We start from the raw sequence: 25,727 nt of genomic DNA, 5'->3' as shown, positions 1-25,727 counted from the left end.
GCCCAGACCACTACTCGGAGCGCTACTGTAGTTACTATGTCCTTCAAATAAATGGCTGCTCGATCAGCGAAGTCTTTTTATATAATAATAAGCCCAAAAAAAAAGTCAAAATAAAAGTTCACTTAATGATGATAAAATCTTTTTAATTTAAAAGATTGTTTAATGAGAAAAACAAGGTGATCACAGACGTCCCGATTTATAAATCGGATGCTCATAAAATGTCCCGCTTTGATCTAAAATGTTGATCAATGTCCCGTTTGTTATTTAAAAATCTGATTACCGTACATTGATTCGCAACGTACTTTCTGTTTTGGCTTTGGCATATCATGGACGTGATATAATACACGATATAATTTATAATAAATAATATAAGATATAAGTTCTTGTGCTGTATAAATCCATATATTATTAACTTACATTCATGCTGTATTGGAAACAATCCCAGGCTAAACAAAAAAAAAAAAAAAAACTGGCCTGGGCAATTGAGGTGACAAATGTAGTCTGGCCACTTATTATTAAATTTACAGCCAGCAATAAGTGCAGTGTACATTTGTCATCTCAATCGCCCAAACCACTTCTCGGTACGCCACTGTAGTTACTATGTACTTCAAGCTAATAATGACTACTCGATCAGCGAAGTCTTCATATAATACGCCCAAAAAAGTCAAAATAAAAGTTCGCAATAAATGATAAAATATTTTTAATTTAAAAGATTATTTAATGAGAAAAATATGGTGATCAGACGTCCCGATTTATAAATCGAATGCTCATAAAATGACCCGCTTAGATCTAAAAGTTGATCAATGTCCCGCTTGTTATTTAAAAATCTGATTACCGTACATTGATTCGCATCCGTACTTTCGGTTTTGGCTTTGGCATATCGCCGTGTGAATTGTGTCCTAGTTTACTGCATTTCGTAGACACCCCCGCTTTTCACTTTTCTCGGCATTCTTTGTTGGTGAAAACACCATGATCGGTACGAGTCCCACTTTAGCTCCCGAAACGTCTGGTCACATTTATTTGCCATCGTAGGATACATTCTCTGCATGCGTATGCGTATAGCCAAGCGGCAAGTTTTATTGAATAAAATGATGGCTAAACTTATTCGCATGGCTGTTTAATAGACAGCTGAGCTTCGTACGTCTCCTTTGGTAAGATTTGATGCTAATGATACTTGTTTCATCAGTGATCGATTCGTCTTTCTGGCTTAGGACGATTTGACTTTTCGGTCTTGGAACGAAATGGACATAGCTGGGATGAGTTGACTTGATGTTGGGCGAAATGGTCTTGGGGCGAAGTGACTGTCACGACGCCGCCAGTGCCTCTCGTCTTTCACTCTCTCCAACTCACCAGCGGGTCGGACAATTGCGCGTTCTTTCGCTTTAATTAAAGAATGATTCGCCTGTACGAGTCTGTTTACTGATCAAAATTACAAAAAAAAAAAAATCCTAACTATTAAAAACAAAACGGTCTCTAACACAATAGTTTTTCCTTCGATTTCCACATCTACGAAGTACAAAGAACACCTCACACACTATATATAAGCTCACTGTCTTGGCAATCAACGTCTCTTCTATCGCAACCACAAAATTCACCGTAGCTTCTACTCTCTTTTCAAACTTACTGTCTTGGCAGTAGTTTCTTCGTTCATACTACCTCATTCGATCTCTAGCGAAGCAAATGTCTTGGCAAATGCAATCACCTCTCCTTCTCTCTGTTCTCTAGCGTCCTTCTTCTTCTAAAAATGCCCTCTAATGTCCTTCTGCTTCCATATCTTTTCTCAACGTCTCCCCCTCTTACCTCTGAGCGGTCCGGTGGCGCAACGGTTAGCGCTGTTAGCGCCTGTCACCAATACAGTGAACTGAGTTCATTTCTCGTCTCGGGCACGTTGTTGTTTCTCTGCACGTGGCATCTGTTTACAGGGCTGGCTGCCTTGCCGTGATATAGCCTTAGCTGCTGACACGGCGTAAAATACCAATTCCCCCCCACTCTTACCTCACTATTTTGTTTGACGTCACTATACGTCATTTTTCACGTTCCATTTGGAGAACGTCCATCATTCGCACGCTTTCATCTACACACGCGCCAAGTCCTAGCACTGACTAGATCCATGACAGTGACTAGCTTGTCATCAGCAAGTCGTCGGAAATGTGATATAAATATTTCAGTAGCTTTGAAGAAGTTCAAACTAGATTTCAGTTGAAAAAAATGCTGTTAAACAGAATACCGGAATATTTACAAATTCGAGGGACGGCAATATTAAGCCTGAGAAAAATTCCTGGATGTTTCGAGGAAAACTCGAAAGTACTGCAAAAATTCTGTGAGACAGAGTTTCGTAAGACAATGATGATTGTGATCCGGTCTGTACTAAAAGATGCAAAATCAGCACTCACTATTTTCTGTTTGACACCGCTTTGATAGCGCTTCTTTGAATACTTGAGGTTTAGTAGATAAGCTAGTCTCAATCATCACGGGTTGTGATCTCCACGCCTTTGTGCGGGACACAACGTCACGTGACTGATTACGGAGTTTCCCACACTGGTTATTACTATTTAAAATTCGTGTTTGCACCGTAAAGGAGACTCCGCTGGGGGCTCAACAAATCTGTGTGACACGGAAGAAGACCTAGGTTTATTATTGATAAGATACATTTCCGGGACTTCGAGGAGGTCGAATCATTGAATCAGCTTCCTAATACTGAGATAATACCTAACTGAATATGGCGGCCTTTGGAACGGAGGACTTTATTATTGACGGGAGCAAAAAAGACGTTGTCAGTAGAAACAAAGCTAAAATAGAAAGGCTTTTCAATGTTATGATTACTTTTGAAAATGTGGCTGCCGATGAAAATGGCCAGAAACAGTGGATAGTGGTTTCTGGAGCGAAGAATGACCGACGGAGTGCAAAGGTGATGTCAATAGTACACACAATTTCGAGAAAAACGAAAGTAGTTTTGGCCACGGACGTGGTTTTAACTGATCATGTAGGATTGGTGAAATACTTTAACACGATTTTCTTCAACTAAATTTTTAATTAGTTTATATTTGTCCAGTAAAAACAGTATCACGCATACATTTTTCGGATACCGGTAGCAACATAATTTATAAACCATATATTTTTCAAGAAATGTACCTTCAGACTCGGAGGAATTATTGTTCTGAATGCTTATCAGGCGTGCGCTAGTTTGACGTGCATTTTTTAGTGTTTTCCAAGAGAACTGAAAATATGGAATATTACAATAAGTCCATTCGGAGCACACAAAAGGAATTTCATTACTTTTTATTACCACACTATGCAAGCTTATTGATCCACAAAGACAATTCCAGAGAACATTTTTACAGAAAGCTTAAAAAAAAAGAGTTACAAAGGATAATATTTGATATGATTTTCAGTCAGAAAAAAATTAAGATGCACTATAATGAATTGTGTGTTGTGTGAAACATTGCATATAATGCAGTCAGCTGTTGCTAAATGATACAGTAAAGACTGATTTTAAATAGAATAAAAGTGACTTTTAAAACTGTAATATTTTAATATATAATATTTTAAATATAAAATTCAAGAGAACATGCACTCTTTATACCTTTGTCAAAGATGTGTTAGTTCATTAGACTAGTGCCATTGAAGATCTAGATGTTTCATTTAGATTGTAGTGAAATTCTCAGATTTCATTAATTTTTATTAATTATCTCATATAAACTTTTATTTGTTCCACCCCATGTTGATATCATCTATAAATCATCTGTATGCTCTAAAAAAAACAACTCGGGTTTGTTAGGCCAGTATTCTGTAATGGGTCATTTAATGATTCTTTAAAAAAAAAAAAAAGCTTTTGGATCACGAGATCAAAGAGTTATTTCTGAAAGAATCCTGTTTTTGTGGGCAGTAAAAAATAGTTTAAATTTTCAGAGTATTCAATGAGTGATTATCATTTCATGTGCTAATCTTGTAGATATAGGCAATAATTAGTGTGTTAGAGGACAAAGTTTCCATGTAAGTTGTAAAATAAATGAGAAGCTCTTTGGATGATAAATTTATTGGTTTTCATAACTTTTTTTCACCAGAACTATATTTTAGCACTCTGCTGTCCAGAGGAAACAAGCACACTTCTGTGTGAGGATAAGGAACTGAATGCAAACATTCTCGAAGTCTATTGAGCAGAAGACAAGTGCTGTTATCCAGATTGTGTCATCTTGCCTGCTCAAATTGGGTGGAACAGCTCTGGCATGTACTCTTGCTCTGTCCAGACTTGAAGAGTTACACAAAATAACCATACTGGATGCAGGGGAGGCTCAAGATGTTGGCCAGGATGTGATTGATGGAAGTGCATTAGGATTAGGTCTTGGTGAGATGAAAACTCGCACCCCTAATGATGAGAGACGTTTATCTGCTGCCCAGAGGATTAGATGTTTCCTTGCAAAAGAAACTTTTGCAGGTTGGGGACAGTTCTGGTGCTACTGAATATCTGAAAGCACCTGACACTGTAAAACGTGCTATTTTGGAAGGACTGATAGAATATGAGGAAGATGGTTCAGATGACATCATAGATGATGAACAGCTGTTTGGGTCAGATCACTTGAAGGGTCATGAGGATTGCAAGATTATAAAACCTGTAGGAGTAGTTTCCCCAACATCTGTAAAAACTGTCTCTGGCAGCAGCCAGGTTTTTGACCATTGTCTTCCAAAGCAAGTTGATGTTGACTTTCCAGACTACTCAGAAATGAAAAATAGTTTGTGTAGCATGAGTGCAACAGACGTCAAAGCTGATGATACCCTGCGAAAACAAGCATTGCAAATGGGTTATGCACCAGATATCATTGAGGAAGCATTAATAGACTTTGAATCTACAAATAATCCTGATCTTTTTGATTTTCTGGCAGTGTTGGAAGCAGTCAAAATTAAAGAACAGAATAAATCTTCCAACAAGGCAGCCATTCTGAATGAAAGCAAAACATCTTTGGCTGCAGAGTCAGAAGGCATTTTAGGACACAGTATGACTGCAGCTGTTCGAAAAGGAAAGACGAAACCTGTTTCTGGTGGTACAGGTGCTCCTAAAAGAGCACATGTTAGTGAGGGCAAGGCAAAGAATACTGCAGGCACTAGCGGGGGTTCACAAGTATTGTCACATTTAGACAGTTGTTCCAGTGTTATTGTCATTGAAGATAGTGATGCTGATGACAGTATTTGCATTGTAGATGCTTTTCCAAGAAAACATTCTAGTCAGTCGGACAACATTGGAGGACTTCCTGCTGAAGAGAGGGAGAAGATGTTGCTACAACAGAAGTCACTCAAACACAAGTATCAGAATCAACTTTCTGCTGGAAGTTCACATTCAAGAACAGGTGTTCAGACCCACACAGCATCCAGTAACAAGAAAAGGCACAAGAAAAAGATTTCATTGGATACAGAAACAGTGCCAAGAAACAGACCCGAGGGATGGAAGAAGTTGTCACAAGAAAGCTTCAGCTCTGTTGTTACAGACAAGTCTTTGAAAATGCCCCAGCAAGCATCAAGGAGTTATTACTCAGACCAGCAACGTCGCGAAATGGCGGGTGCGGTACAGAAAGAGTATACAGATGATAAAGAACAGACCTGTGTGTTAAGACTTTACAAAAATGACACCAGTAAACCTGACCGCCCCTTCATTCCAGATAACCAGTTGAGGTTTATTGTAATAGATGGCAGCAATGTTGCAATGAGGTATGACATCAACATCTGCTTATTTTAATAATTATGGAGTCTTATATATGGCATCCTTCATAAAAGAAATGGAATATTTTACCATTCAAAAGTGCGTTGTTCTTTTGGGGTTTTTAATTTGCCAACAGAATCTCACATGTTTAAAGAGAGACATATCAGTGTTTACACAGAGCCAACAAGTATTTGTGCATTGAGGTCACCTCCGTGTGGGAAAATGTGCTATATAAATCCTAGTATTATTAGTATTTAATACCTTTTATTTCAAAATGGCCCTTTGAAATTATAATTTTCAGCGTGGTTGCTGAAGCTACATTTTGATTTTTTGATGCAACCATATCAAACAAAATAACTGGTCATAACCCCACGTAGTAAACTGTCCAGAAAAACTAGACCAGAAAGATCAGGAATAAATGCAAAAATACTTGTGCTACTAATCGTTCAAACAGCTGCTATCAGAAACTGAATGCTATTACTGCCTGGCCCACCCAGTCTAAGCTCCAAATGCAGAGCAGTGAAGGAATAGCTAGTCTTGTAAATGTAAATAAAATCTGCAGGAGGACAATGCTATTCAGCAGATTAGACAAACTATTTTTGAATGAAATGTCCTATTTTTACATCTCTTCCCTTAAGATGCTTGTATCTTAATAACTCTGTGTGTGCATATCTACATATGAATCCTTGAATATATGCATGTTGGTTTGGCATATTACAGATCCCAATAGCTTTTTTGTTTTACACATTTTCAATATTCTACAATTTCTTCATTGCAAAAAAAGAAAGTTCACGATAGTGTGGGGTGAAGTATGCAGGTTTAAAATATCCATTATTATTTTATATGATCCAGCTAGAAGTGATAGACAAATAACTTGATTCATTGGTGGTCAAGTTCATTGCATTGGTATCACAGGAAAGGTTGGTTAGCTTGGCAAAGTTGTGGCTTTTATTTTGTATCGTTTAAAAACAACATCTTGGCACTTAGAATCATGTTTTTCCCAGGGCTTAGATGCATGTGATCTCATGTGCTGATGATTGTAAATTTTTATTGCAAAGAAGTTACAAGTGTGTTTCCTGTTTCTCTAGTCACGGAAATGACAAGGTATTCTCATGCAAAGGCATTGAACTCTGTGTGAACTACTTTATTGCACGTGGGCACAAGCAAATAACAGCCTTTGTCCCAGAATGGCGGAAATATCGAAATCAACAAGGAAATTCACAGGTGATTGACATAGAGATTCTGGAAAGTCTGAAGGGTAAGGGATATTTGGTCTTCACCCCATGCCGACGACTCCCTGGACGATGGATTGCAAGCCATGATGATAGGTGAGGTTTGAACATCTGTAATTGAGATGAGCTATTTCTTGCCTGGAGTTCAGATCCTCTGTTATTCTTTAGAGCTGTTAATTTAGTGCAAAGCCCTGTGTTTCAGGTGTGATGTCTGCATCTGCAAATTGTAACTGTACATATAAATCAAATGTAAAATTTTTTATTGAGGACCATGGTGGTATCATGTAGGTCAGGGGTGGTTTCTGAAAGAAAATGTGTGCAGAGACTCAAAATGCCTTTCTTATTGCCTAGGTGAGTTGATTATCAGTCCCTTGTATAAATTTGCTTTAGCTTGTGGTCAAGAGAATAATCTCTGGATAGAGGGAGCTTCATGCTGGAAAAGTATTGGTGTCAAACCAATAATGTTGATGTACTGTTGTGGCAAGAAAAATGAATTTATTATTTTGCAGATATATCCTCAATTTGGCAGTGGAAGAAGATGCTGTTGTTGTATCCAATGACCAGTATAGAGAATTTGTTTATGAAAAAGCTACCTACAAGCATATCATCGAAAATAGGTAGAGTGGATATAGACGAATTTATTTCAGATTATTATTTCAGGTATAGTTTGAACTTTTTTGTCACATGAGGATCCATAAAGTGGGAAAAAATGCCCCCTCTAAGTTCTTTTTCCTTCAGCCAGCATATTTCCTGGTGTTTTATATATTTGTTATTTGTTCATTTTTGTTCTTTTTCCTTCAGCATTACATCGAATCATCATCATCATCATATATGTAATACTAGATTTGTCGCTGCTTGAAATATTATGTTCATTTTATAGTTTGATTTTCTCAGCTTGGCCTCTGTATATGGACTGTATAAAGTGTGCATGGAAAAAGAGATGTAGCATTATTAATAAAATGTGAAGATGGTAATCTATCAAAATCAGTAAATGTTAATAGATTGCAGTTCTTATCAGATCACAGTTTACCTACAGAAAATCTGGATTTTAATTGTTGTCAAATCTTGGGTGTATATATACCTTCAGTTTAGGTAACACCATACACATACATGGGAGATCACCTGTTTGAAAAATAAAAGTTTTGACCAAACTAAGCCATGAAAAGTTACAAAAATAGCTTAAGAAGTTTATCATGTGGATTCAGGCATTGGTTATGAAAGACCTTTCCGTGTACTATCTCACAATTTACTTTGTATCATTTTAACTGCCACTGTATATCTAGCATCATCTCCAGGAAATCAGAAGTAGGTCTAGGAAATTTTTATTTCTTGACAGATTGTTGCCATACACCTTCGTCAAAGATCACTTTATGCCACCTGATGATCCACTTGGGCGTAATGGGCCCACATTGGATGAATTTTTACGAAAAGCTCCATGGAAGTCAACACCCATGCAACACAGTAAAAAGTGAGTGCACAGAATGAGTAAACAGTGAAAAGAATTCAGGCAGCTTAAAAACTGTTTGCGAATTTTAATGCTTTTTGCCGACAGAACTGTAAATGCAAACTGGTGGCTATATTCTTTTAAACTAACCTTGAAATTGGTACATTTTATAATTGTATGCCTTTTCTAATTTTTTTCTTTATGGCAAAACATTGAAGCCTAAATATGACATTGTTCTCCACCCATCTCTAAATTTGACAACTTAGATCTTTTTATCCAGGGTACCTGTGATAGCTTCTGTTGCACCACAACAGCCCCAGCATTCATCTGTAAGAAGACAGCAGCCTGTGTTACCAACAGTGCCTGGTAGTCTTTCCCTATCTAAAGAGAAAAAGAGACCACCAGATGTCACAGAGAGTCTTTTTATGGCACTGAAACAGGTTTTCCCAAATGAAGACCAGGATTACAAGATCCGTGCAGTGTTGGATAACCATGAGACAGAAACTGACTTGAACCGCCTAACAAACTATTGCATGAGTGCACTTTTTTTATAGTGCCAATGCTGACTGTAGGTATATGAACGGTCTTGCCACTTTTTTTTAAAATATATTTTCAAGCCCTATTCTTCTTGGGAGCACATAAGGCAGCTGGCTGGGTCTTCACGTGTCTGCTTAGTTTTTAAGCAGTGGATCCCACACCATGTGATTTGGTAATTGCTTATATGGCTGTTAGAGCCACCTGGGTGTGATGTAGACTGCAGAAGGTATATAAACTTCTAACCAATAACTGAAATAATAAAAAAATAATTTATGCTGTACATAATTATATTTCAAATGCCACAAACGTAATAACAGTACAGTTTAGCAACATATCTTCTGATTCATTTTATCCAACTCATATAGGTGTTTGCTGCTGTGAAACAGATTCATTTCTGCTGATTTGATGAGTTAGGTGCCTAGCAGTAGTACATTTTGACACAAAGTATCCTCAGTTAAGCAACAAGAAGGCAGCTTTCTTTTTAAGTCTCACTTCTAAAGACTAATTTCTTGTTTTTGTGAAGAACATTGCTATTATTTTTTGTGTGAAGTATTTTCGTTTTTGTTAAGTCTGTACTTTTTATTCTTATTTTTACTACCCTGTCAGGTATCAGATTGTGTTTTTTCCCATATAAAAATGCTTTATTGGAGGTTGATTATCTTGGTGATCTTGCTAATTAAGTTTCATAAGTTTCATAAGCAGAAATCAATAAAATAAAAAATGTTAAAAATGCAATAGCATATGAACACGATCTATAAATCTGTAAGTGAATCATAGAGAGAGGTTAAAATAGTGTTTACCATATTACTTGAAAAAAAATAGTGGTAAACCATGACAAAATAGGAAAATGTAATCTACCAAACAATTTGTGATTATCATGTACAGAATGTCTTTTTCTTCGCCATTTAGTTTTGCTTAATATGGAAAATGAGTTTTGGAAAGCGATGATCTCAGAATATCATCTTTGAAAAAAAAAATCAGTAAATTCTAAAATCTAAATGACTGTCAGGTGAACCTGATCTGTATTGGGAAAAGATAATTAAAATAATGGTTTTTAAAATTATACATATGTATTTAGAGAGTTCCAACTTGTGAGATGGCTAGTGGATAAAGTGATTGTTGTCATGACAATGAAAATCGGGTGTTGTAGGTTCATAGGTTGGCTTGAACATACCTCTTTCTGAATGTGACTGTCAGTTTTCTACGGTTTCCTCCACCATCTTTGTGTGTATAAGAGAGAGTAGTTATGATTTAAATAATAGTAAATGGATTTATAAGACATATTTGATACCTATACACAAGTGTGCTTGTGTGATTTAATGTAAGCACTTTGAAACCACCTTTGTTGGTAGGGTAAGGTTCTTAAAAAAAATTTGTTATTTTTCACCATCTGTCCAACATGACTGCTAAATGAGAGGTTAGGGTTGCGACACAAGAGGAATACAGCGTAATCTATAAGAGTGACTGAGAGAAATCTGTTTTGCCTCAAAGAGTAGGGAGAGGCAGAGCCAGATAATTAAAATGTGCATAGACAAATTTTCTCATTTAAAATCATTAATAAACTAGGAAACTGTTAGTAGTGGGGAAATTGGAAAAAAAGTATGCTCAGTTCTTTACATCTTGCCTCTTTTTATAGACAGTTTTGGAAACCAAAACTCTGTTATACTCAATGCACACAGATTGATATTATTCTAAAATCATCCTTAAGAACAAAGCATGAACATGCAGAATATTTTCCACATGTAAACAGATGTACCAGTTGACTGTTATCTATTTTGTGGAAATTTTTTTTTTTTTAATACATTTAGTAACATATATTTAGGTAACAGCTGGTAATTACCACACATCTTGTTATATTTTTCTTTGTAGAATCTTTGCGCATTTCATTACAAAAGGGAGGTGGCCATTCGGTTTGCTTACAACCCCACCTGAACAGTAGAGAGCGAGGCGAAGGACATTGGAACCATGTGGGCCCAACTGAAGGGGGCTGCCCAAAACCAGGTCCACTGGCGAGGTGGTGTTGTGCCCCTATGCTCCTTGAGAAGTAACAAGGACTAAAGTACCCCACCCACTCTGAAGCAGTTTACTAAAACTGGGGGAAAAAAACCCTAAAGAGTCCTTGGTATTAGGGATGTCATCTGATATTTATAAGCCTCAGCTAGTTATTACCCCACTGCTGAATACCTAAAGGCATGCTGTATTGACTTGTTTAAAACAAGCTTTCATGCCAACTTTACTGGGGTCATTTACAGATAATCTATTTTGATCTGTGTCGAGTGAGAAACACAGTTGCCCTAATAATGTTGCAAAAGATGATTTTTGTTAACAGTTGAAGTCCTGCTCCATTTGACTCAACAATGTGAAGGCATAAATAAATGGTTGCTTTTCATACAAACTTACAGACACTTTTAAAAATAATGCACAAACAAGTACCTCCACACACACAGAGCGCAACTGAATATTATTCCTTTAATCATCTCCCCCTTCGAGCAAATTCTCTCAGAACATTTGCACCCTGGATTAAACAGGCCTTCATGCATCTTGCTCCATTTTTAATGAAAGTAAAATTTCAATTCTTTAAAACCAGTTAACATTAAAAAAAAAATCGAAGAGCAAAGGTTACAGCATATGTATAGTCATGCTATCTGTTATCTGTTATCTTTGCAATATTTCAGGACATAAACAGCTGATAACAAGACAAGGCACAAAAGTTTAGTGGCATTTAAAAGAAGACTGCATAAGAACCTCCCATTCTTCAATGCTTGTTACATGAAATGGGCTTTTAGCCATTTAAAAAATCCAAAACATACATATACATACATGCCCTTGAAAGATAAGGTAGTGAATTTATATGACATATAAAGTTACAGTGAGCTGGTCTGAGTAAGGGATTTATTTTCTGATTTTTGTTGCAGACTAGGTGAAGCTTTAGCCATTGCACTTAAGGCTACCAATACCTTGGGTGCATTTTGTTTAAAAAAAAAACTAAAACACAGGTATGCTAACTTTGAGCACTGCCAATTTTTGGTCTTTGTGTAATAATTTATTAAGACATATACAGATCCTATTCTGTTGGATGCATAGTAAATTCTTTTTTTTCAGAACTCTAAATCAGGGGTGGGCAAACTTTTTTGTTGCGAGGGCCGCATTGCAGGGTCATGACTAGTTTGTAAATGAATACAAAAACGACGTAAAATCGCAAATTGTGAGCACATGAAATATGTAACACTGTAGGAATAAATATAAAACCAGAATGAACAATTAACACACACAATTTTGAATACAAGAACAATACATTTGGCTCAAAATTACTGGTAGATACTCTCATAACTGACTGCAAGTTTGCATCTGCAATGACCTGTTCTTTGACTTGCATGCAGGAAAAACTTTGCTCACAGATGTAACTTGAACCAAATTTTTTTCCAGCACTTATAAAACTCAACCAGTAATAAAACCTTTCCTTCAAAATCTGTATCAGTTCTCATCAGGTGCATCATCAACATGGACATGAAATGTTGAATTTTGATCTTTTCTTTGGAACTCTTCATTCAAACTGTCCAACTTGCTCTAAATTTTACATGAGGTGAGCAGGTACTTTGCCTTTGATATCTGTGAACTTCCCTTCACTTGCCTGCCTTGAAAATAAAGATAACACAAATTTTAACAGGTTCCAAACTAGAACCCTTTGCTATTTGCCACCCTGCTCTAAATGATAAACTGGTATCTAATGGATGGTGGATTTCATTTAAATATGAACTCTTACATTTGATGTTTAACAGGTTCCTCTGTTGCTTCCTGTAGAGGCATATTCAAACTGTGACTTTGTTTTTTTAAAATTATAAAACATAGAACTGTTATGTCTACAAGGAGACATTCTTCCTGAGTTAACTGTACATTACAGAAATCCTTGCATGTGCTCCAGTTATTAGGCCTGGTCTGTGGGTGCAACAGTTACTGCCTGTCACCAATGCAATAACTTGTCTCAGGCACACTGTTCTTTCTCTGCATGTATCATGTTATAGCCTTAGTTACTAAGTTGGCATAAAACACCCGTTTCATCCCACCCACCCCTAACCACCCTAGTTATCTGCTGTTCTGCTAAAACTATTTTTATCTAAGTCTTCTAAACAGTTACAGTGATATGTACTTTTAAAATACCATTTTTGGTTTTTTTGCACCATGAAAGTTACAAATTAAATAGTATGGACACACCCAGCCCAAATGCATGTCATGGCTGGACTCAATGTGATAATTTGGAGTTAGTGATTTACAACAAAACTTATGGTACTTAGACTTGACAGTTTCAAAAATCACTTGTCTGTGACTATTGTTAACACCATACTTGCAAGTCTTAAGAACAACAGATTTGTAATCAATGTTAATCTCACGCATAATCTTTACCCACTGTGTCACTTTTATACTTTCTTCTCACAATCCAGCCTATTTCTTGAAAATGACATCGGCATATTTTTTTTTGTTTGTTCATTGTTTATAGCACTTTCTCACTTAAGTATCATCAATACAGAAGAGCTATGTTTTCAGCATCACAGTTTCTGGAGGCAAATACCACAAAGAAAGACGATGGTTAATAATCTGTATTATCTCTCTTGGGCTATGCTAAAAAGTTCCTCTTCCTCATCATCTTCTACACTTCCAACATTTGGATCTCCATTTCTCATCAACATGTCTATTATTTCTTCTGAATTACTGAGAGAATGAACAATCTTTTCCTCTCTATCCTTGCGTGCTGAAATAAGAACAGATGACTATGTCAAATATTTTACCTGTTCTAAAAATACATATAACAAATTTGTGTTCTATAAAAATCAACCTAGCATATTAACGCAATAAAAAGTGACGCCCATTCCTTAAAAATTGATGTGTGCACAAATCTAAATAATGTAATACACGTAGATTTGTAAAAGGTTGGTACTGAGAACAATAAAGTGCCAAGCACCACTTGAAAGGCTTCAAAAAAGGAAATTTTGTAGTGCTTGAAACCAACAGCCAAGAAAAAAAATACTGGTAAAAATAACTCAGTTTTCAGGTTCTCAAAAATATTTTAGTGAAAGCTCATGCATAAAATTATAATATAGACCTGTTGCAGAAAGTTCACAAATCTATCAAGAATAAAATATGTTTGATGAGAGTGGTCAAGATTGCTAGTAAAGTTGGCTTTAAAAAAAATCCATTAGGTGACCTTAACATCAAATTTGCATTGTTGAAAGTCAGCATTATCACAGGCCCTCTCGCCTGCTACATCATCGTTTCCAAATTCTACCCTTAGGATGCTTAAAAAACTAGTTGTCAAAAGGAATGCTTATGCTAAGTCCTTTCCAAGCATGATATCCATCTTGAACATTGAACTGGCAAATCACCCTCGGTGTTCTTCATATAAAGCATTTAACACAACTGTTCTCCCTGTGTGGTTGGATGTGTGAAGCATCAGAGTATTTTGCTTATTGTTTATGAGGGGTCTAAATAAAGGAAAATTTTCTAGCTTCTGATATGCTGACCGAAAAAAAGGAAGCAAAATGCTTACCATAGACAGCCTTAAGGATGACATGCAGGCTGATGCCAATGAGACAGACAACAAGGCCAATACCATTAATGACATTAATGTTTTCACCTTTCACATTTATTGCCAAGTACAAGATGCACAGCTCCTGGATTCAACAAGAAAAATCAAATGACTCAGCATGTCCTATTGGACCAATGGATATTTTTATCTTTAAACTAAATCATTTAAATAAAAGCATTGAGAGTGGGTTTTGTTAAAGCATTGCTAAAACTGAAAAGTTTTGCAAAAGATTATTAAGCACCAATTGGCATAAATTGACTTATCATCTTTTTTTTTTTTGGTACATTTTTAAATTTTTCAGAAACTCAAGGACACAAAAATCAAGAGGCATAACATTTGTTCTAGCTATCAACATGCCAATTTAATGAAAATATTAAGACAACTGGGGTGAATCAAAAAAACATAAATTTCAGAATAGCAAAGTATATATATGACTCACCTTGACTATACCACTCACAGAGAATGTGAGACTTGATGTGTTGGACACCAACAGGAATTCACTAAACTCCAGGCCAAAAGCTAACATGGCGCCAGCAAACACAAGTGCCAGTTTTGTTGCTAAATCATTTATGTCCGTGGAACGGAACAGGGCTTCCATGGAAGACATCTTTATACCTATTCAAATTTTTAAAAAAAAGCAAGTTGGGAAAGAAGATTTGGATTTAGTAGTGATTGAAGGAACAAATATTCTTGTAACAAACAAATGTCCATCACCATGATGTACATAGGCATAGGGAGAAACTAGACTGATTATCTTACAACGGAAATTTACTACAGATATATTTTATCAGCACAAACTTGCTTTGCATAATATAGCAAATGCTGCTCCAAACTTTCATCAATATTTCACCTTCAGTTGCAGCAGACAGTGGCAGAAGAGTTAAAATCATCCAAGGCTGAATGTGGTACATCATATCTAAAGGGTGATGCAAACCTGTGTAAACAATTAGTTGTATTTACTCAAAAACAGCAACACTGACATAGATCATAAGCAAGCAAAAATTAAATTTCAACTGTGAAAAAAATCTGCTTTTCTATGATTTTATAGACCAAAGTGACTTCACTATAGCAACCCAAGCCTAATCTAGAAATTTATGGATGTAATGCATTTCATATTTATCAAAGAACTAAAACAAATTACTTTCAAAACATTCATGAAAAACTATACCCCTTATCAAGGAATGTGCATATATATACCTTGTCAAATTTTTGTCTTCAGTACACCTTTAATGCTATTAAACAGTTTTAGGTATATCATTTACCAAGTTCATGTTTCTGGAGGATCATTTGTGCAAGAGTCCACCGAAGACCAGACAGAACAGAAGCTGCCAAGACCATTAAGAACCCCTCAAGATTGAACTCAGTGGAATGGTATGTGAACATGAACAGACCACCCGCAATAAACAGGACCACTATCACCAAAGAAGATCTCTGGAAAATAAAGTATGCTGGTCACATCTTGCTAACCTGCATCAACAGAGCAAAGCAATTAAGTATGGCAACATTTACCCATTATCCTTTCATCTGACTGGATAATCACTTCTCTTAAAAAAATAACAGGATGAGATTGGATAAGTGGGACATGCTTGTTCTTTCATCCTCACGTGCAAGATGGTGATACTGTTTAAGTGTCAATTTCATGCCCTCCACATGTGCCAGCCCCTAGATATGCCCGTACATAGATATCTGCATTGCTTTCTCAAGCTGCTTCTGTTCATGGACTACCTTGTAGCTAAAGCTCAAATTCTCATAATTAAAAAAAGACTTTTAAAGGGCAATTGCTGGAAACAGAGCATAAATTACGAAAAATAAATTTCTGGTGGTATTTATGATGAAGGGGAATGATATTAATGTTTTTTCCTTAATCACACCTGGATTTGCTAAGAAAACAGGAAGTGACAAAAGGGTAATATTTCTAAAAATAGTATTGTCTGCATGAATTGAAGAGGAAAGAAGCAATTATAATCCTTGTTAAAAGAAAATAGACCAGGACATGATGTGCTGTTGCTGAATGTTTTCTTCGACACTCAGATAAAGATAGTTCCTAAAGATAATGGCTACAAATGCCAGTGGATTAACTTTTCCAGAGCTCTACATAATTATGCAGATCTCAGCTTTGTTCAAGCATATCATGCAAATTTCATCCCCACACCATACTCATCAATTTGCTCAAAACATTTAAAAAGCAATTGTTATCCAGTCACTTATACAGAACAGGCAAGTCTTGAACTTTCAATAAAAATGAAGAAATTCTTTCTATGGCAATGCCAGCTATACAAAATATGAGCTCGAGCTGTTAAAAACCAACTAGACTGCTGGAAAAACCTTAAACAAAGATCAAGCACCAGATATGCAACAATTTCTAAAGCACTCTGGTCTACAAGTAACATCATGATTCAGTCACAAACACAGCATCATCAGTTGTAATCTTATTCAGCACAAGGCTAAAAACAAATGATAGTGTGAAGGCATCTTTGATGTGCGTGCTCGGAACAGCCAGAAAAGAACTGAGGGTGGCAAACATATGAGGAGCTTAAATAGGAACACATGCAAGTAGGTAAACAGTAAATTTTGCATGCAGCTAAATGAGGAAGAAATAAATTTTTACATCGATAAATGTGTATCATATTTTTATAATGTTATATTTTAAATGGTAAAAATGTCATTATAAGCAGTCAGCTTAACTATGAAATAAAACTGAAATGCTGGAAATTAACCATCTAGTGAAAAAGTTAAAGGAGTTTATCTTTGACATTTGAAATGTGTTTTCAATTATTATTAACAATAACACCTATGGAAAAATTAACTCAAATGCATCCACTTAGTTTCAGACAACAATAATGCAATGTAGTCTGCAAATGACTGTGACTGCTGCCCATTAAACTTTGATCTGGAGAAGATTTACTTACCAATCTGTCAAGTGAACTCCGTTTGGACCTTTTTATTTTTTAAACTTCAGTTGAAGCATTTAAATAAAGTTCAAATCTGTAGGGCTGTATTCCAAAATCAGCCGTTTCATTTTTCTGGGCAAAAATGCTTCTTGAACACGACAATATGAGTGATGTTTCTTCATCTGACTAGATGACATGCATAGATTTGCAGGACTTGCTGTTACAAATACTAGTTATACGCATGGAGCTCTCCAGTCTAGGAGTGTAATTTTCTTTAATAGTGGAAGGTGAGAATACTGATGTTTGAAGATTTATATCTTGAAAATTATGCTTAATTATGTAATCATAACTTGGGAATTATTATTTTCACCAGATCATAAAAGAAAAAAATGTTGCACTCATGTTGCCCTTTAAAGTCACACCAACATGTGTGCTTTCACCATGGCTTTTCAAGCTATGATGATGATGAAAACCTTTTACATGCTTTATTTTATATCCATACTACCCACTCTGCAACAAAATGTCACATTTTTTAACTTTCTATTTGTAAAAGAAATAGTTTCAGAAATATTTTACACACAGTTTTAACTGGATATTTTGTACACATGGCACAATGCATAAGCTGTCTAGAGGTTACATTATGATGTTAACATATGAATACCAAGACCCAATGTAAATATGTAAACAAAGATACTTACACATTTTTCAAGACGAAAGAGGAGAGAAAATGCAAGAATGAAAATGACAGCTGATGATTTGGTCATGGTATACCTTAGAAGAGAAGAAAATATTGATAGTACAAGGTGTTCTCAATAAGGAATGTTTACAGGTAACTAATATTCTTCAGTGCATAATTGGCAACATACAAACACATAATACACCCACGGTTGTTAACAGATCCCTGTTAAATCCTCGGGTTTAAGTTACATATACACTACTTTATATAACGTACACACTGGTATTTATACCTCATGCTTTGGTCTGGTGAGACCATTATGCACAATATAGTCATACACATCTGCAAATAGTGAATCTGTAGTCTGGTGGTCAGTGCACTTAACTCTGGAGCCAACATCTATAACTAGGAAACTCCCACTCCACTGACCACCCAGAAGCAATAGATACCAAAGTTAACAGAGCAAGTAAATCTGCTTTCCATATTGTATGTTATGGTTATGGTGAACCACTTAGTTCACAGCCTCTAAGAACCAAAGGAATGCATACATTTGCATGCACACACACACACCAATAATTCATTAGGGTGAAACAAACTAAATGCCTACTGTAGCAAGGTGAAGCGAAGCAAGTTCTCAGGTAAAACATCAGAAACTTACAAAGAGATTGTGATAAAGTCAAAACTCCAGTTGGAAAGTCCGATGTCCAAAGCACTTATAAATCCTGTAAACATGAATTCAAGCCCATCTGCTTTTAACAATAAAAATGTGCCAACATAATTTCATTGATGGTGCACTATAAAACTTTTGACATCTTTATGTTCCACAGGTCAGATTAAACTGAAACCTATCTCTTGCAATAGTATTTATACATATTTACTAGTACAGTTGTCTCCATTGGTGATTGAGCACTTGGCCTCCCGGCTATGCCTTACAGTTCCATTACTAAGAGAAAAATAAATCCAAAATCGAGAAAAATATGGACAATATTCATAACTAGATACTTGTGTCACTTGGTACTTGTCAACACATCAAGGCTGAAATTCACACCATGTATATACACACTGTAACCTCACTTGATAGCCTGTCAATCTAATAGCCTTTGCATTACATACTGCCTCCCAAAGACACGATACGTTACTATGGACCCAATTGGTACACACCCATAGAATGCACCAACATTGCCACATTTGGAACAAGCTCTAGGCTGGCCTGAAAGTGGGTTACAGGTATGACAGGATTTCCACCCTTGCATACTGACCAGTGGGAGCCACACGTTTCAAGTATTCTTTCCAAGTCAGTATGGTGCGCTCTTCTTTTGAGCAGCATTCCATAATCCATCTGATGAAGCCTGCAGCCATGAACTTCCACACCAAGTGAGCCATTGTAAAAGATAGTGGCAATTTGTACTCCTGAGAGAAAAAATGCTCATCAATTTCAATATGCTGACACTTGTACCTGAACAAATTCGTTTCTGTTACTAATGCACCAAAATGATTTCATCTTGTTAAGATTTGGAACATGCGTTACAACACGTTTTTCATTATTCCCAGGTAACTGACACAAATAACTAAGCACACAAAACAGATCTGGTAAAGCTCTACATGAAAGCAGAAATCGTAATTTAGAGAATCGTTTGGAAAAAATGAAAAATATGATTCAAGTGATAGCATTCTAGTGTTTGAACATAAGTGCAAACATTTTACTAAACAACACAACTTTCACATAAAATTCAACTGTTTCATGTAATTAGCAACACATTTAAAATAATGGAGAAAAAAAAATGCAGCATGCAGACTCACTTGGATGAAATGCTGATTGTAGAATGTTATTCCAATGGAAAAGCAGTAATAAAACACTATCAAGAAGAGTGTTTTTAGCATTGATGTAGCATAGCCAAGTGTGCATATGGACCTTTTCACTTCTTCTGCTCGTGGCTTGATGGTTGACCGAAGCAAACGCAGCTCACGAGTGAACTGCTTTCGCTTTGCTGTCTGCTTGGCCATGGCCAAAGAAATGTAGATCCTTTGAATTCAACCTACATCCTAAAAAATGTACCATTAATAAATAAATAAAACCACGCAATTCTATGACACTTCCATAATAAAATTTTCAGTGCATGAAATAAAGGTAGAAAACATCAACACATACACTTGTATGTACACTCTGAAAACCCAGGATAAATATGTACACTATGCATGCAAAACTGGCAAAAGCCCTATTTTACAGACACGAAATCCCACCGAAACAGAAGCATTTCAGTCTCTATTTTCTCTACATATTTGATGTAGAACAAAATACATTGCAAGATCCTATAACAGTCTCAGGAAACTGAAGATGTACATTAAACTAATTTAGGGATCTTTCATATTATTACTGAAATTATATCTTTCTTTATAACTACTATATTCCCTAAAACTCTTAAAAATGGCATCTCAATGTAAATTTGCCAGTAATATTTTTAGGTTAGTCTCATTCCATTCTCTTCTTTGGCTAACCCCTTTTTGAAGTTCTGATTTTACTTTTACTGAGCTTTGATGGGCAAATAATTTATTGAATGTCTCAGTTTTGTTTATTATTTTGACATTGTAGAATTACACAGATTGTCTATTGTTCTTTTACACATCAAACCATTGCACCAAACCATTATTAAGCAAAATTACTGTGATTAACATATTTGGTATTGTGTCTTTATTATTGCCCTGTTTTCATCCTGTTCTGTCTTTTAACTGATATATTACCTGCTTCATTTTAACAGATGGTGATAGTCTCAAATGTAGCCCTGACTTATTCAGCTTTATGGCCATCTTTCTCCCCTTACACCTACCCCCAACTGTCAGCTCCCTTTTACTCTTCCCTGGGATGAGGGGGGTAGGAAGTGATGAAACCCACCTGCTCATTCCACAGAACTTAAAATGTTACAGACCCTGTCATGAAATCTCTATTTTTTTAAGCCTTCAAAGACGGTGACTAGCTGCAAGTGCTACTGCTAATGGTTGCAGCAAAATTTATAGCTAGCAAGTGGACAAAAGCGAGTTTGAAAGTTACCTATTGAAAAAATAAAGTTGAGATCTTAAAAAGGAAAAAATAAATTAAATCTGCAAAAAAGGGGAAAAAACCCTATAATTTTTTGTGTGTGCCTTAGCCATAATTCCTGTAACATTGAGGATTTCTAATAATGACTCCTGTAACATTGAGGATTTCTAATAATGACTATGGCTATTCCAAAAGGATAAACAGGTCAGCACAGTTTCCAAAAGATCCAAACTGAAAGATCTGTTCTTCATTCACCTTTGCTTTATGTAACAAACATTACATATGTTCAACAACTACAACTAAGGCAAGAACATTAATGTGTGATTTGTGGTTGGCTGTGAAAGGTAAATGAATTTTACTGAGATCTATGTTTCAGAAGTGCATCCTAAATTATTTTAACATCCAAATTATCTTTACTATGCGATTTATAATATGTGAAGCAAGCAAAAAATGTGTCACAAAATCTCAAATAGAAACTTCTGCTTTTCAAAACATTCTAAATAACCTGTACATAATCAGCACATCTTTTATTTAATTAAATACATTCCTTGTTTCAAGAATTATCGAAGTGGAGCCATCAAGAAGATAATGAAGTATCATCTATAATTAAACCTATGTAATGTGCGATTATCTTCTGTTGACAACAGCTACAATGATTATCTAATTGGCTGGGTTAACTACCTCATGGCTTACTTTACAAAATACTATCTTCATTCTAGTGTACACAATTATATATATATAATGCCAATACGTGCATTTATTCACAGTGCCGATATATTTAGCAATTTAGCAATTCTTGAACTAAGCATGATGTTCCTTCATCTGATAAAGATATTACAGCTGTTCCTTCGTACATAAATATGTTCATCCACCGTACACTAACAGTGTAGACTTATTCACGAGACGTCTCTGACACCCCAGATCGAACACCACACACATTTATTGCTGCAAGGTGTCCAATAATTAACCAGCATTTGTTGTACCTTCCGTGGTTACAAAAGCAACATTGCTATAGCCTCAGTCACTACCAGATATGTGCAAACTGTCACCTAGCCTACCAAAAGCTGCTTGGTATCCTTCCCCATTCAGCTTTTACAGCAGCGGCATTGACGTGTGTTATTGTTTCTAACGCAACAAGCGGCAGAGATGTCGCGTGTGTCACAAATAAATAAAGCGGATAGAGTTGTGTCAGGGTGGGACTAACGCTTCTTTCCTCATTCTTATTTTCCCTCCATGCTTACACGGTGTCGCGTGTTACAAATAAATAAAGCGGGTAAAGTTATGTCAGGAATGAACTAACGCTTCCATCCTCATTCTTATTTTCCCTCCTTGCTTACACATCACAAAACAAAAACCATGTCCGGGGATATCCATTATGTAGAGATGAGAAATATAAAATTTTAACATATTTTTTCAAATAAATCAGTTTATTTGAAATTATTACAAATGTGTACTGCGAGTGGGTGTGCGAGAGAGAGAGGAGAGACGTACGGTCAAGGTTGCGAGAGGAAAACGCGGAAGAGACTCCAGCGAAGAAAAAAAAAAAGTGACGTCAGGCTAGAACATGGCGATGGGCTGAGGGAGACACCCATCCAGTGACACTGTTTACATCCTACGCTTCTAATCTTTTGTGGATGTGTAGAGGCTTCAGTGAAATTTTGGAATAGGCAATGGCAGGAGCAAATAATATACCTCGTGAGGTTCAGGGTGAGCAGGAAGTCTTCATTTGCTCGTTTAAAGTGTTGCTGATGTATTTTTCGTCAAAAAACTGTAGACGAGATAGGAACATTTGGCTACCTCCCACTTTCTTGTGTTACTGTATTGCAAGTTTTCATGATTGCAGATAGCATACGCGATGTACTGGATCAAAGGATTAAGATATGTGTCAAACGCATGGTGAAACAAGAAGTTCGTGCAGACAAGTTCGAAAATCGTGTATTGGTGAGTCACAAATTATTGGAATGTAACATATAAACTGTAAGGGGAAGTTCGCAATCTGTTAATCGTTTAACATTTTAATGTTAAGCTACGTTTCCAAAACATATACATTTTCGAGAATTCTATACTCACGTAAGTAAAGCAGTGGTTAGAGACTATTTCTGATTGGTAAAGTCCGTTTAAATGGTCATTTGTGAGTATTTGACTATAGGGCCATATATATATTGCTGTAGTGTGATTAGTTTCTGTCTTTTGCTACTCAGGCCCCTTTTCTTCCTCTGTGGATATCGGGTATGCAAATGGTAATGTAGGTCGACTGTTGTCCTTCCTCTCGCCCCCAAATCAGATTTGTACTCTTTTCTAAGATGTATAATGGGGGTGGGGTGGGGTGGGGGAGTCACCATTGGCAGTATGTTTGAAAGTTGAAGCTGCTAACATGTTTCAGCTGACTGTAATATAGCTGGAGGACATTACCTCTATATAGGCTGAAATTAAAACAAGCCGATTTATTGTTTGACACATTTTGATTGATTGCACTTAGCAAGAGGTAACTTCCTTGTACCACTGCAATAACTGTGAGCAAAGAATAATGCCTGCAGAGGTCGAAATAGATTGGATAATGAGGGGGAAGGAAATCGTTTAATTTAGCATTCTTAGTTACTGTTGGCTTCATGAGTATCCTTAATTATAAAATGTTGGGGAAGTTATTAAATGTGGTCAAAATCATTTTGTTTATTTTAATTGTGCCAAAGATGTGATGATACTATTTAACAAGTGTGCCTAATGAATGAAATATCCATTCTTCTCAGTTCTATTTTTTTATATCTCATCTTCACTGAATCTTTAAATCACATAGCTGCATGCACATACATATGCACACACACATATATATATATTCTTATTAAAGCTTTGTTGGAAATTATCTGCATCATGTATTGATGACCTTTTCTATTTTACTTATAAATCCTCTAATTTTTCTAAGAAAAAAAACATGAACATAGTTTCTGTATTCCAAAGATAGAACTTGCCTTGTACTATAAAACTATTTTTTTGTATTTCAGTTTAAACCGTTTTTCAAAATTTTTTTTTTATTGATTTACTTTGTATGAAGATATTTTAAAGGGAGAGAAACAGAGTACTTTGTATGAAGATATTTAGAAAGGAGAGAAACAGAGTAAGAATAGTGAAAAAGAAAGTGGTAGAAGTGCTTAAGGAAAAAAAAGTTTAGGCAGTTAATTGTTGATTGCTCTTGAGCCATATCTTTTTTAAACTGTGTATTATCAGCAAGCAGCAGAAATATACTTAGAAAGTATCACTTTCTCTTTCTTTTTTACATCCTTGATTCTTTAGTTAAATAATATGAGATAAAAAGAGAAGTAAGCAAAAGTATAATTAAGTTCCACCACATTTTGTTTAGCTTCTAGATCCATAAAATACTTCGACACAGCCTTAGTCTGCAGTTTTTTTTTTTTTTTTTATTTGTCATATAGCAATAATCATAGAATATAATGTGGTCAAAGGAATAGCAATTTTCATTGATATTTGACCAGTTAATAAAGCATTCAATGTTAATGCATTGGCCTTGAAATGGGGCCTTTGGTCATTGCATGTTCACAAGACATATCACAGCCTGAGCAAAGTCATTCACACACAAGTATGGAAAGTGGCCACATTTGTAATTGTTCTCACTGGCTTAAATTTGTTTATACACGGTTGTACATATCATATTGATCTTAATGAGCTAAAAGTGTCCGTCTCAGAAAATTTGATAGCTACTCATTGCCTCTGCTTAAGAAGTCATGAAGAAGCCTGTGGAAGATAAATTAATTGGATCAAGGAAATGATAAATGTGAGGCTGAGAAGGCCCTTGAAAAGGGAAATAGAGCAGAACTGATTACCTTACAACAGCATACTTCACTGAGTGTAATGCATAGAGAAGTGAGAAGGGCAACACATTACAGAGATGGGGGCCAGAGAAAGAAAGTGAGCACTTCCACATAAGTCTTGTCTGATTGGAGGTGTATGCTGGAGGTCCCCACCAGTAGGCCTTAGTGATGGACTTGGCTGGTAGGGCTTCAGCATCTCAGAAATATCTTAGATGGGTTTGAGGGAAATGTCACTAAGGAATGCTACTATTTAATAGAACTTGCCATGATAGATGGAAAATAGGATGAAAGCCTCATAAAATGAGAAATACAGCAGATCCAGTAAGATGATGCCCAAAAAGCAGTCAGCTTCCAAAAACAGTAGTGACATTAGTGGAAATCATCTCTCACTCAGGCTCATGTATAGTTTATTTTACTGAGTCCATTACCATCTTTGCATGCTTGCATAGCCTTATTCAGCACCATGAAAATGTTTCATTCCAGTAGATGAGAAAGTAGTGGTCTCATGAAACAAGAATCCCTTGAGACTTGATTTTGAGAGCATTGGCTGAACTTACCTTAATATGCTTGCCACTATTTCAGCAAGGCAATGTTAACTATTTGTGTATCTAGGGTATACTCTTTCTAATCATTACAGGCATGCCTTTGCTACAAAAATTATTATTTTTCTCTGTCAACTGGAGATAGCTGGGAGTGGAACAGAGATACATTTGGTAATAGCAACAAATACCAAGGAGAACTATTACATATAATACATGCAGCAAGCACTTTTTATTGTCATCTGAAAAATCTGGATTGATAAAAGTGTGCAAATCT

General features: G+C 36.0%; 3 protein-coding genes across 23 annotated transcripts in view; 2 read left to right on the top strand and 1 right to left on the bottom strand.

The window, feature by feature from the left end:
• The first annotated feature begins 2,509 nt into the window (after positions 1-2,509).
• LOC112577220 (NEDD4-binding protein 1-like) lies at positions 2,510-10,042 on the top strand. Its single transcript, XM_025260247.1, has 6 exons — positions 2,510-2,908; positions 4,065-5,700; positions 6,781-7,020; positions 7,434-7,541; positions 8,261-8,392; positions 8,649-10,042. Exons 2-6 carry the CDS (start codon positions 4,370-4,372, stop codon positions 8,920-8,922), a joined length of 2,085 nt encoding a protein of 694 aa, XP_025116032.1. The 5' UTR covers positions 2,510-2,908; positions 4,065-4,369; the 3' UTR covers positions 8,923-10,042.
• A 3,030-nt stretch (positions 10,043-13,072) lies between these two features.
• Positions 13,073-22,644, bottom strand: LOC112577221 (solute carrier family 35 member C2-like). 3 transcript variants are annotated; one of them, XM_025260249.1, is made up of 10 exons: positions 22,579-22,644; positions 19,854-20,096; positions 19,313-19,463; positions 18,712-18,775; positions 18,076-18,148; positions 15,749-15,917; positions 15,337-15,420; positions 14,926-15,101; positions 14,448-14,571; positions 13,073-13,652 (listed from the first exon to the last, which is right to left on the bottom strand). In XM_025260249.1, the coding sequence occupies exons 2-10, from the start codon at positions 20,055-20,057 to the stop codon at positions 13,504-13,506; spliced, it is 1,194 nt and encodes a 397-aa protein (XP_025116034.1). In that variant the 5' UTR covers positions 20,058-20,096; positions 22,579-22,644; the 3' UTR covers positions 13,073-13,503. The 3 variants fall into 3 exon arrangements, with proteins under 3 accessions (XP_025116034.1, XP_025116033.1, XP_025116035.1); XM_025260248.1 differs by lacking the exon at positions 22,579-22,644 and adding an exon at positions 22,146-22,457; XM_025260250.1 differs by lacking the exon at positions 22,579-22,644 and adding an exon at positions 22,071-22,094.
• Positions 22,645-22,654: 10 nt separating this feature from the next.
• Positions 22,655-25,727, top strand: part of LOC112577217 (F-actin-uncapping protein LRRC16A-like) — a 53,229-nt gene continuing 50,156 nt past the window's right edge. For all 19 annotated transcript variants that reach the window (XR_003102025.1, XM_025260245.1, XM_025260242.1 and 16 more), the window contains exons 1-2: positions 22,655-22,794; positions 22,931-23,028. Coding sequence is in view for 18 of the 19 variants with exons in the window: in XM_025260245.1 (XP_025116030.1) it covers positions 22,758-22,794; positions 22,931-23,028 (135 nt within the window). In the remaining variant the exon portion in view is untranslated. The remainder of the gene's footprint in view (positions 22,795-22,930; positions 23,029-25,727) is intronic.

The sequence above is a fragment of the Pomacea canaliculata genome, linkage group LG12 (assembly GCF_003073045.1).
Source record: "Pomacea canaliculata isolate SZHN2017 linkage group LG12, ASM307304v1, whole genome shotgun sequence".
Lineage (NCBI taxonomy): Eukaryota > Metazoa > Mollusca > Gastropoda > Architaenioglossa > Ampullariidae > Pomacea > Pomacea canaliculata.
The sequence above is the reverse complement of the archived record's forward strand: the minus strand, read 5'-3'. Positions and strand labels throughout refer to the sequence as shown.

Excerpts from the sequence above, each read along its gene's own strand:
- LOC112577220 (XM_025260247.1), top strand. The coding sequence starts at position 4,370 with ATGATGAGAGACGTTTATCTGCTGCCCAGAGGATTAGATGTTTCCTTG. Across the intron at positions 7,021-7,433 it reads ATTGCAAGCCATGATGATAG|ATATATCCTCAATTTGGCAG; the intron begins GTGAGGTTTGAA and ends ATTATTTTGCAG. Across the intron at positions 7,542-8,260 it reads AAGCATATCATCGAAAATAG|ATTGTTGCCATACACCTTCG; the intron begins GTAGAGTGGATA and ends ATTTCTTGACAG.
- LOC112577221 (XM_025260249.1), bottom strand. The coding sequence starts at position 20,057 with ATGGCCAAGCAGACAGCAAAGCGAAAGCAGTTCACTCGTGAGCTGCGT. Across the intron at positions 15,102-15,336 it reads ACTGTCTGCTGCAACTGAAG|GTATAAAGATGTCTTCCATG; the intron begins GTGAAATATTGA and ends AAATTTGAATAG. Across the intron at positions 13,653-14,447 it reads CATCCTTAAGGCTGTCTATG|CACGCAAGGATAGAGAGGAA; the intron begins GTAAGCATTTTG and ends TTCTTATTTCAG.